This window comes from Podarcis tiliguerta (genome assembly GCF_965153285.1).
Source record: "Podarcis tiliguerta genome assembly, chromosome: 5".
NCBI lineage: Eukaryota > Metazoa > Chordata > Lepidosauria > Squamata > Lacertidae > Podarcis > Podarcis tiliguerta.
The window spans coordinates 44,532,932-44,545,076 of record NC_139538.1 but is presented as its reverse complement, the minus strand read 5'-3'; the positions used below and the strand labels follow the sequence as shown (position 1 = coordinate 44,545,076).

General features: G+C 40.5%; 1 protein-coding gene across 6 annotated transcripts in view; it reads right to left on the bottom strand.

The window, feature by feature from the left end:
* Positions 1 to 12,145, bottom strand: part of SLK (STE20 like kinase) — a 47,896-nt gene that overhangs the window by 8,648 nt on the left and 27,103 nt on the right. For 4 of the 6 annotated variants that reach the window (XM_083441500.1, XM_083441502.1, XM_083441503.1 and 1 more), the window contains exons 11-14: positions 10,689 to 10,819; positions 9,956 to 10,079; positions 8,699 to 8,878; positions 6,135 to 6,227 (exon numbers count right to left, since the gene is read on the bottom strand). In XM_083441500.1, coding sequence (XP_083297626.1) covers positions 6,135 to 6,227; positions 8,699 to 8,878; positions 9,956 to 10,079; positions 10,689 to 10,819 — 528 coding nt within the window. The remainder of the gene's footprint in view (positions 1 to 6,134; positions 6,228 to 8,698; positions 8,879 to 9,955; positions 10,080 to 10,688; positions 10,820 to 12,145) is intronic. The other 2 variants (XM_083441504.1, XM_083441505.1) reach the window with 1 other exon arrangement.

The following is a 12,145-nucleotide window of genomic DNA, read 5'->3' as shown; positions in this document are numbered from 1 at the left end:
GTGGGGTGGGCACATGGTATTATGTGCATCTCTCTCTATTATATAATAAAATTTATGCAGAAATCTTGTATCAAATACAACAGGGACACTTCATGTTGAGACAGGCCCATGTTTTATGCATTGGGTAAGTCACATTTGATGTCCTTGTAGTTCAAAAGGTTCATATGAAAGGAAGACGTGTGATTTATGGACACAAATGAGAAAATAAATAACAAATCTGCAAAGTTCACCTCCAGGCCAAGTTGCACAGAAATCATCCGCCCTGATCACAATTCTTTACTTGCTAGTAATCTTCAGACAAATTGCATCTGACCAATTTGATGAAGATGTTATCAAAGTCCGATGTCTGATATTCCTACTCATCTCACAAGAACCAACAGAAAGCACCATATAGGAAGATGTGTACATCCATCAGAATTGGTCACTTCTTTTCCTAACAGCAGCTTCTCTGTGCCACATGCTAACTCATTTTTAAAAGCTACAAGGGATTAACCAGCAGCTTCTATCAAGTGGGTGGGGGAGGTGGAAAATGAGGAATCCGTTTGCCAAAAACCAACAAAATGAACTTATGTGATTCTATTTATTCATCCTCTTCAGGAAAAGAACAATGTAGCAGAGAAATTAGATGGACAATGGAACAGTGCAGCAGTTATGGTAGTGATCCTCTGTGTTTGGGGACATTAGGTTCTTAAGATCCCTTTCCCTTTTTGCATGCAAATTACCCCTGGTTAGCATTAACTACAATGCAACATTAAGTTTGCACCAGTGCTAACTGTGGTTAGTTTTAATCAAAACTTGAAAAGTACCGTATTTTTCGCACCATAGGGCGCACCTGACCATAGGGCACACCTAGTTTTTAGAGGAGGAAAATACGGAAAAAAAATTCTGAATCAAATGTTGCACTAAACTATTTAAAGCAGCAAAGCGGGCGGCTCCTGTCCACTTTGCTGCTTTAAATTGAGCCTCAGAGGAGGGTAGGAAGGGGAACCATGGCTTATCTAAGTCCAGTTAATAATGCTGAGCCTGACTTATGGCCATCAATATTAGCCTGGCCATCTCAGTGGAAATCTGGGGAGGCTGAGGTGGACTTTCAGTGGTCAAAGTGTGGTTGTGTCTTCCTGCCCTCTTTCCCCCCTGCACCCCCCCCCACCCTGCTTTGAGGGAAGGAAGCAGAGCCATGGATCCTCTGCTCGCAACTGCAGTGGATTCCCTCCACTTTGAAGCAGGAAAGTGGGAGAGGAGCTGCTTACACAAGTGTAAGTTGCTCCCCTCCCACTTTTCTGCTTCAAAGGGAGCCCGGGAGAAGGGAATCTGCTGCATTCGCCAGCAGAGGATGCATGATCCCCTTCCTTCCCTCCTCCGTAGTTGCTTTGAAGGAGGAAAGTGGGAGAGGAGTTGCTTACACGAGTGTAAGCTGCTCCCCTCCCATCCCTGTGAGCAGCGGAGGATGCATGGTCCCCTTCCTTCCCTCCTCCGTAGTTGCTTTGAAGCAGGAAAGTGGGAGAGGAGCTGCTTACGCGAGTGTAAGCTGCTCCCCTCCCACATTGCCGCTTCAAAGCAATCACAGAGGAGGGAATCTGCTGCAGCCTCGAGCAGCGGAGGATCCATGGTCCCCTTCCTTCTCTCCTCCGCAGTTGCTTTGAAGGAGGAAAGTGGGAGAGGAGCTGCTTACACGAGTGTAAGCTGCTCCCCTCCCACTTTCCTGATTCAAAGCAATCATGGAGGAGGAATCCGCTGCAGCCGTGAGCAGCGGAGGATCCACGGTCCCCTTCCTTCTCTCCTCCGTAGTTGCTTTGAAGCAGGAAAGTGGGAGAGGAGCTGCTTACACGAGTGTAAGCTGCTCCCCTCCCACATTGCCGCTTCAAAGCAATCACAGAGGAGGGAATCTGCTGCAGCCTCGAGCAGCGAAGGATCCATGGTCCCCTTCCTTCCCTCCTCCGTAGTTGCTTTGAAGGAGGAAAGTGGGAGAGGAGCTGCTTACACGAGTGTAAACTGCTCCCCTCCCACTTTCCTGATTCAAAGCAATCACGGAGGAATCCCTGTGAGCAGCGGAGGATCCACGGTCCCCTTCCTTCCCTCCTCCTTAGTTGCTTTGAAGGAGGAAAGTGGGAGAGGAGCTGCTTACACAAGTGTAAGCTGCTCCCCTCCCACATTGCCGCTTCAAAAGGAGCGCGGGAGGAGGGAATCTGCTGCAGCTTCCCCCACCTCCCGCAGAAGCCGTGCACTCTTTAAAGGGGCTGCGCGGCTTCTCCTGGCTTTTCTGGTAGGTGGGGGGATTCCCCCACCTCGTAGAAAAGCCCGCAGGAGCCGCGCAGCCTTTAAAGAGGGCGCCGCTCTTTGGGGCTTTTCCCGAGGAGGGAGAACGGACCGATGCGGCCAGTCAGTCCCTTCTCCCTCCTGGAGAAAAGCCCGCAAGAGCGCACGAAGCTTGTGTGCGGCTCTTGGGGGCTTTTCCCGCCTGCCTCCCCCTTGCATTCGCTCCATAGGACGCACACACATTTTCCCTTGCTTTTTAGGAGGGGAAAAGTGCGTCCAATGGTGCGAAAAATACGGTAGATTTTCAAATCTTAGTTTAAAAACTAAGCATATTTAGTGGTGAGGTAAACATAACACCAAACCAGAGTTAACACTAACCAGAATGGGAGACCTGGAAGCCTACTGCACGATTCCATGGTTTAGGTATCACTCTCATTATATATGTATTAGATCAATGGCACAGACATAGTTTCTGGAAATTATAAATTATGTAAGTGTGGAATATCTGTACTACCTATATATAGTTAAAGTATAGTTTCTTTTTTAAATTCTCTCTTAATGAAAGTCAGTGAGACTGAAGTATGTTCAACTTTGGTTAGCTTGTGTTTCCTGAAAACTATAGAAAATATGCATTATTTTAAACATCCCCCCAAAACTGAAAGCTTTACCTTCAGAATCAATTATTTACAAATGCTCAGGTTAAGTACTTAATTCGTTCCAGAGGTCCGTTCTTAACCTGAAACTGTTCTTAACCTGAAGCACCACTTTAGCTACTGGGGCTGCCTGCTGCCGCCGCCGGAGCACAATTTCTGTTCTCATCCTAAAGCAAAGTTCTTAACCCGAGGTACTATTTCTGGGTTAGCGGAGTCTGTAACCTGAAGCGTATGTAACCTGAAGTGTATGTAACCTGAGGTACCACTGTATTAGGGATTGAATTGCCTCAACTCCCTGTGACTCCACAGATCTGCTCTGGAGAGTTGAAGGAAACCCCAGAGCAAATTTCAGAGGATGCTGCGGGGGGGGGGGGGGGGCGCGGCATGTGAGAGGAAGAGAGGGAGGAAAAGTTTGTAGTTTACCACTATCAAAATTCTAATGAAAAGCAGGAAAAAAGCTCCAACAACAAAAACCAAAAATTTGTAGAGACAAGTCCAAAAACCCAGATCTGTAGAAACAGATGTCAACAACAAGAAAGGTCCACTGTCTACTTAATGGCTTTGATGAAGTGAGACAATTGGCAAATGTACCTGCCCTTCTCAAGCAGCAATTCTGCCAAATTGCAGGAACTGGATTATTAAATTGAAATGAAAGCAAGTAGTGTTTCAGTCCTGAGGCTTCCTCAGTTTAGATGAGTATGTTTTAGAACACAGAACCTGAGAATAACCTAGATAAAGGATATTACAACAACCTATTCTGTAGTTTTGTGAACTAAAGGTCAGCTGACATAGACTTCCATGTCAGGCTTGTGATCACTAACATTGTTATGCAATTACCATATTTTTTGCTCTATAAGACTCACTTTTTCCCTCCTAAAAAGTAAGGGGAAATGTGTGTGCGTCTTATGGAGCGAATGCAGGCTGCGCAGCTATCCCAGAAGCCAGAACAGCAAGAGGGATTGCTGCTTTCGCTGCGCAGCGATCCCTTTTGCTGTTCTGGCTTCTGAGATTCAGAATATTTTCTTCCTTGTTTTCCTCCTCCAAAAACTAGGTGCGTCTTATAGAGCGAAAAATATGGTAAAAGAGACAGGGATATTTGGTACACAGTGCTGATGGGGGAGCCTAGATGTTCTACAGATTCCCAGAGCCATGTAACAAAAGGCTGTTTCAATAAAGTTTGCAGAGCAAACTTTCCACCTTCCTACTAAAATCCCAACTACCATCTGGTGGAACAGAAGAGAGAACACAAAGGTAGAAGCGGGTTTGTTTAAAAAATAAACTACCACTACTGCACAAGGCAGAGAAGAAAAAAATGTCACAAGGGTGTTCCTTGCCCCATAAGTCAAAACTTAGGATGGCTGACTCTATAAGGTACAGCAGGGAACACCCATTGTCAGGTGGTATCAGGAAGCATTCTGGAAAATGCCTGTTTCACTGCACACAGAAAAGCAAAACATAGCACTGGTTTCACACATGTGCTGAAAATCAACAAGACTCATTTGCCCAGTTTGTCCATCACAACCTTTGTGCAGATGAACACATTTTTAGATTTATTTTTTTTAATTCATCAGCACATGCGTGTCAGAGAAAAAGCAGAACAAGCTAGAACTACAGAAGAAACATCCAATTTTTGGCATGTTGGACTTACATCCTGCATTATTGCATTGAAGAGGGTACATGAGGACAACTGAAAAGACTGAATCATAACCTGAGCAACGCCCTGCAGAGCAGAATACAATGTACTTCCGAGGTCAGAATGCAAGCACAAACCATGCATTCAAACACCGAACATAAGCAATAAGACTGTATGACTCATTAGTGGAGCACCTCCCTCCCTAAAAGTAGAAGTTGAACTGAATTACTTCTGTTAAAAGATGTAAAATTTCTGAAGCTATAGTTTATACCTACAGTGATGTGGGTGGAGCTATGAGAACAAAAATTACACTGTATTCATAAAGACACCAATTGCAAAACGAAGTAAAAACCTTTATGTCATGTCTTCAGTATTTATTTTATTTTGCTAGATAATGCCCTACAACCTAGTCCTACTTAACCTATATTTTTAACTCTCTGTGCCCAAAATATATTAATGAATTTTCTCCAATATATTTAAGACTGTAGTTACTCAATAAGCCTTCATGTAGTACAATATTGGCTGGACGTACACCTTTTCAAATATCCAGTTCCAAGAGATGTGCACATTCAAATATACACAGTTGTCTTTAGAGGGAAGTAGCATACACTAATGTGAATATCTGCAAAAGCAGGATCCTGCTCCATACATGAGATAAACTGGCTTTGGACAGTCTGGCAATGCCTCCATTTTAACCCTCTTTCCTCTCTTTTACTCCCCTAACATTCCACCTGTCTTTCTTTAGTGCACTGACTCCTGAGATTTCTCTGTCATTCAGGGAGTCCAGCAACAGTCTCCTGACTCCCTCACACCCTTGTACAGAAACTGTGATACAGCTCACTTTAAAAATTTATACCTGAAGCATTACTTCAGAATTACTTCTGTCTCATTGTACATGAATACATAGGAAGTATTCATGGATATCAGAAGTTATCTGTACTTAGCCTGGGATTTAATACCAAGACAAGGAATGTCAACAAAAAGTGAAGAGTTCTTCATTGCCTTATTCACTATATACACTACCACACATCCAGATCCTTATATAGTTCAGATGCGCTTCGTTTCAGACAAGAAAAGTAATCAATAGTATGTCTGCTGCAATAGAATGCTTGGAACACAGAAAGTACAGGCAAGCCATTAAATAATAAACATGGACGCCATCATGTCAACTGCATTGCCTGGGATTAAAAGATTCAAAGGTAAGATATAATGAAAAATTGCTTATAAAAATATTATTTACTACTTTTACACTTTGATAACGTTATTCTTTATGGTAAATGCCCTGAATAAAGTAGACATTACAGCCTGAAATTCATATCCACACCTGAATACATACTTTAACTACATAAATTGCATTTTTATAACTTTGGTTGTCGTTCTAACTAATCACATCTAAGTAAATGAATACTGAATATATTGCACTTCTGTTTATATGACACATTTGAGCTGCGGTTTTAAGAATGGTCAGTCATTACAAATTAATAACATATTTACTCAGAGGGAAAACAAAAAGCAACCACTATGGAATGGTTAAAGCTATTGTGAACAAAGCTGCTTGGTTGTTTTTAGAAGCATGAAGCTGCTGCGGTTACCTGAGCATGCTGGGATTGAGAAAGTTCCTCTTTCTTGCGTTTCATGAGCTCTTTTCTCAGCTCTTTTGGTGCTTTCTCCACTTCATTAAAAACCTATAGTGCACAAGCATGCAGAAGGTGGGGAAGATAACCCTTTTTCTCCACAGCAAGCATTTTATGGTGAATACGAGAGGAGCAGGTCAGGCATTATAAAGGTTATCAGAGAGCATGCATTGAAGCCAGAAGAGTTAGCTTGGCAGAAGATGGATGGAAGAAGCAGACATGCACAAAGCATTTGCAGACTGCATTCTACAAAGAAGTGCGTGAGCTAATCGTATTCTAGAAACTAGTTTCATTTCGCATGCAACTACTAATTAGAGATGCTTTTGCATTTACTTTTTATGCAATCATTCAGTATAACACGAAGGAATTTAAGACCGTTGTCAAAGGAAGAATGATATTGGGAGGGACAACAAATGATTTTACCGTCATGGAAAAGCTCCAAAATAGCAGGATGTTTAGATTTCTCAAAAATAACAGCTACTGTTGACATTATGTCTTATTTGAGACACAATTGTCTGAAGAACAACTTTCATAAAAGTAATCCACTCAAAGGGGGCATTTGCAGAGCAGAGGAAAGTGTAAATCAAGTGTCCAGTTTCATATAGCTTATCTAGCTAGTGACATTCAAAGAAGGCAACCACTTACAAATATGTTTCAGCAATGTATGTCAAAGGATCTAATGGATCATTTTGTCAGGAAATAATAATGCATGTTATATAGATAATCAAAAGTATGATTGTATATTTTTCATACTCTCATGAAGAGATACAGTACTCTAGATGTTATTTCTTACAAAAGAACTAGGAGGTCACAACTATCCAAGAACAAATGGCTGTTTAAAAGTCAAAGAACCCACAGAAAACAAAGCCCAAATCACCACATGCTACTGTTCAATGAAAAAGATTGGTCCTGAGTGCATTAAACCTCTTCACCAGATTTCCTTTTGAGACCCAATTACCAATAGAGACTCAGAGTGCAAGAAGTTCAGCAAAAAGAAGAAGTAATAGTCAATATTGTGCAAATTAAACACAAGTGATAGTATCTTGGAGATTAAATGACATATATTACTTAGTATAAAAATCATGAAAAGTTGTTTAAAAACCAAATGAAAGCATCTAGAAATCTGTGCAATCTATTCATATTATATGCCTCAAAATTGGTATATTATCTAGAAATTGTTGAACTGCTTTTTTAAAAGTTAAGATGAAAAGTAAAAGATTACAGGCACTTTCTGCAGAACAATGAGATCATAGGTAGAATTTCTGCATTTTGCACAGCTATATTTCTTCCATCCAGTGTAATGAAAGAATATAAATTTCAAATTGGTTTGATTTTAAATCAACTTAACTTCATACATAACTATGCTCTCTGCTGAACTCAATTTAAATTTTAAAAATGCCTTTATCACTGACTGGGTCATTTCTAGTTCTTAACATATATTATAATCAATCCCCCATGTGAGTCATTCTGAAAGATCAAGGGTTATACAGTGGTATCTTGGTTTACAACCATAATCTGTTCCAGAGGTCTGTTTGTAAACCAAAACAGGTTGTAACCCAAGGCGCGCTTTCGCCAATGGGGCCTCCCAAAAAAATTTGTTCGTAATCCCAAAAAAATGGGTTGCAATCCAAAAAAAGGTTGCAAATCAGGACATGCACTTCTGGGTTTGACGTGTTTGTAATTCGAAACATATGCAAACCAAGACGTATGCAAACCAAGGTACAACTGTATCCAATGCTAGTCCTACTCAGGGTAGATTCACTGAAGTTGCAGTCATCACTAACTTAGGTTCACTGGGACTAATTCAAAGTAGTGCCATGGTAATCGTTCTTGCAGCACAAGTGTTTCATCTTGCCAAATGGAAAGAGCTCGCTCTCCTATTCCAGTGTGCTGTTCTGGAGGTTATCCTTCTCCATCCGAGCCACTTTAATGCTGTGCGGAGGGAGGAAGAAAGCCCTGTTGCATTATCCAATGTCCACGTGCAGGCTTCTGCTAGCAGGGCTCAACAGCTGAATCTAGATTATTAGTTTAAATGGCTTTATAATGTGTAGAACCAAGTTGGCAACTATAAATCTTGCTATCAGAATTATGAATGCAAACAAAGTTGCTTAAGATTGAAGTTTTAAGATTTTCTGCAGTTCTCCCTATTGAACTCCTAGATCAATTTTACATTGTCTGTTACATACAGGTATTGACTACATATAACATTTGATACTGTTCCAAATAAATGGCAAAACTCCTAAGGTAACGATGATGTTTAAATCACAAGGGTGGAGGCATCTACACCACATAATTGTTTTTTCATTATATTTTCTTTGCTCCTATCTAAGGTTACTATTTTCATTGCACATGGCTGTTTTTTATTTAAAAAAACTTTTCAGGGCTAAATATTATTATAAAAATACATCTACTGTTGAGGCATCTTATGGTGATACATCTTTTTTTCAAAGTAAGACTGCAGACATCACTGGAGACCAAGAAATACCAACCTTCTTTCCTCCAACTAAATAAATAGTATTTACCTCTTTTTTCCTGTTTTTCAGCATGTTCTGAAATTTGGACAATTCTTTCTCTTGTTCTGCTTTGATGCGTTTTGCTTCATCACGTAAGCGATTTGTATGTTCCTGTTCCAAGCGCTCTATTGTCTGTTTCTGCTGTTTTTCCAGGTTTTCAATCTCCTGGTCATATTGCCGCTTCTTGCTCTGAAAAATAATTCCATTAAATTTTATTGTTGAACTTGATGGGTTTGAGGCAGGGCAGAGGAAGTCTGCACAAGTAACAATTGCCTATGCTTTTCAGTTCCTAGATTTTCTAACTGATTGAAAAGGCACTACCTGGGTTTTTCGGCCATTATGAAGCACAAAAAATACTTTTTAAACCCCATAGAAAGTCTTCAGAACTCAGAATCAGAAGTGGAATTAATTGTTATTGCACAGAGTTTAAAAGTATCGGCAGAACTCTTATCTTTTCACTGGGACTCATACTATAAAGTTTATTTTCTTCTTGAACACAAACAAACACATGGTGAGGCGATCTAAAATTCAGCTCTTGAGAATCTAATATTTGGAACTCAACATACGTAAACTATTTTGTTAAGGGTATGGTGGTTAAGCTTTGTTTTGTATGCAATCCTTAATACAGGAGCCTGTTTCAGATATAATAGGGAGTATTTTTCTCTGCCCAATGAATGAGCAGACCCCCCAATACAGATAACACTTTTTCAAGCAAGTTATTTTATTATCCACTGAAAGGAAAAAAGGATTGCACATGGGTTAGAAGATCACAGTGTTTTGGTTACCACAGTCTACTACAGAAAGGCAAAGATCATGAACTGGGCCTCTGAAATTATTTTGAGATATTTTCTACAGTTGTCAAAGTATCCAACAGCTTCCTCTTCTGTATAGCAATCCTGGAAAGCTGCATTCACTACGTACAAGTAGAAAATAAATGTTTCTAACCTTCAAGGATAAGACGTGGCCACATTCTGCCAATTCTAGTACTGACCATGCCTTAACAAGACACTCTCAAGCTAAACAATGCAGCGCTTCACTGCCTTTTCCACTGTTGGCAGCCAGTGACTACATGCAGGGCTACCATTGCAGTAGTTTGCAGTTCAGTTAAGGCTTTTGGTATGCAAGTTTCCTTCATAATACACATAAGATGAAATGCGGCAACAAGGGCAAGGATATACCCAGAATGACTTCTAGGCTGCTTACATTAAGTAAATTAACTCAAAATAAGGGGCCTGCAAAATGTGGGTCCAAGAAATCAAACCTTACCATCATTTCTTGTTCAAAGCGCCTGAACATCTGTTCTCTTTGTTGTAAAAGTTTATTACTAAGCTGCTGTTGAGCTCGCTGCTCTTCTTTTTGTAGAAGTCGTAACTCTCTTAATTCTTGACGCCTGGTAGTAAGGAGAATGGAAGCAGTATTGCAGGGGAGAAAGAAACAGACTAAGTTGAGAATTCTGCATCAGTGTACAGTATAAATGCATTGGGGGGCTGTGCAGAAATGAACATTTGCATTTAATATATAATTTATTAAATTTCTATACTGTCCTTCATCCGAGGATTACAGGGCAGTTTACAGTATAAAAACACAAAAATGCACAACACAGTAACAAACAAAAACAATACTCCCCTACTGGGCCATGGATTGTTTAATTAGACAAAGGCCTGGGAGAAGAGGAATGTTTTTGCCTGGCATCTAAAAATATGTAATGAAGGTGTCATGTAAGAGATGGGGAGAGAATTCCACAACCAGGGAGCCAACACAGAAAAGGCCCATTCTTGTGTTGTTACCCGCCAGACCTCTCATAGAGAAGGCACACAAAGAAGGGCCTCAGATGAGGATATCATGGTCTGGATTGATTCATAGGTTATTTAAAAGGACAACATGAATTTTGTTAAATATAATCAAACCACGGTAAGTTATTAAAAACAAGCATGAGAAAAGTTGTTTTAATTCAGAGAATAAATCCTCTGTCATTAAGAATGGGTATTTTCAAACTTACCGAAGATATCGTAATTCTTCACTTTTAGAATCACTTTCTGTTACAATTTTAGAGGTAGTCACACTTACTTCCACACCATCAACAACAAACTTGCGAGTTTTCTTTAATGTTTTCTTGTGTCTTTTAGTTTCCTGAATAAAAGATCATGCATTATTTCTGTGCTGCACAAAGCATACCTGTCCAACCTTTACTTATTTTTGAAAGAACCCAAAGCCTGCAAGTTCAAAGATTTCAGTTTCCAATCAACAGAATTAGATACTAAATTTCTTTATTTAATTCCGTTTCTTTTCACAAGATGGGCAAAGATAGACTCAAGTTTGCTATGAGGCATGTTCTTAAAGAGGAATTCATTTCTTCAACTGGCCATTTTGGACCAGTATACTACTAAATATACAGACAAGGCTGAAGTAATCATCTGAATAACTGCTACATATGCAATCCACCTTCACTTTTACAAAAGTAACCAAGAACAGAAAGATAATGCAAACCTATTTTCAAGCTGTTAAATCAGAAGTATATACTTATAATTTCAATGTAATTTACTCTCTACTATGGACATCTAAGGTGACAGCCTTAAAATTCTTATTCTGCATGAATTCAGGAACCTTCACTTTAATTTGTAGACAGATATCTAGCTATAAACATAAAATATATTATATAGTGTGTATGTTAAAAATGTAAAGGTACCCCTGACCGTTAGGTCCAGTTGTGGACGACTCTAGGGTTGTGCGCTCATCTCGCTCTATAGGCCAAGGGAGCCGGTGTTTGTTTGCAGACAGCTTCTGGGTCATGGGGCCAGCATGACTAAGCCGCTTCTGGCAAACCAGAGCAGCACACGGAAATGCCGTTTACCTTCCCGCCGGAGCGGTACCTATTTATCTACTTGCACTTTGACGTGCTTTCGAACTGCTAGGTGGGCAGGAGCTGGGACTGAACAACGAGAGCTCACCCCGTCGTGGGGATTTGAATCGCCAATCTTCCGATCAGCAAGCCCTAGGCTCTGTGGTTTAACCCACAGCGCCACCCCGCATCCCTCTAGTGTGTATGTTACACACTGCCTATATTAAGGCTAGCTAACATTTTTTTGCTCAAGGGCCACATTGATATTTAACTACCCCTCTGAGGGTCATGGTATACACATGCACTACCATACAGCTCACATATGGACCAAACACACATGCACCACCACATATGTACACATACCATGCTCACCAGTTCTATACACAACACTCTCTTTCTCTTACACACACATAAACACTCAGTATTTCCAGACTTTCTTATTCCAGCACTGGTGTGGTAAAGGCTGGAAACCCAGCCTTTTATTTTGCACCTACTCCTGTGCTGGAGTGGAGGAATATGCTGCCTTTTGTTCTTAAAAAGCAGGCAGAGAGCTTCATCTCTGATCTTAGTCTTGGGCTTAGAATGGAGACAGAATCCCAATTTTTCTGATTTTATCT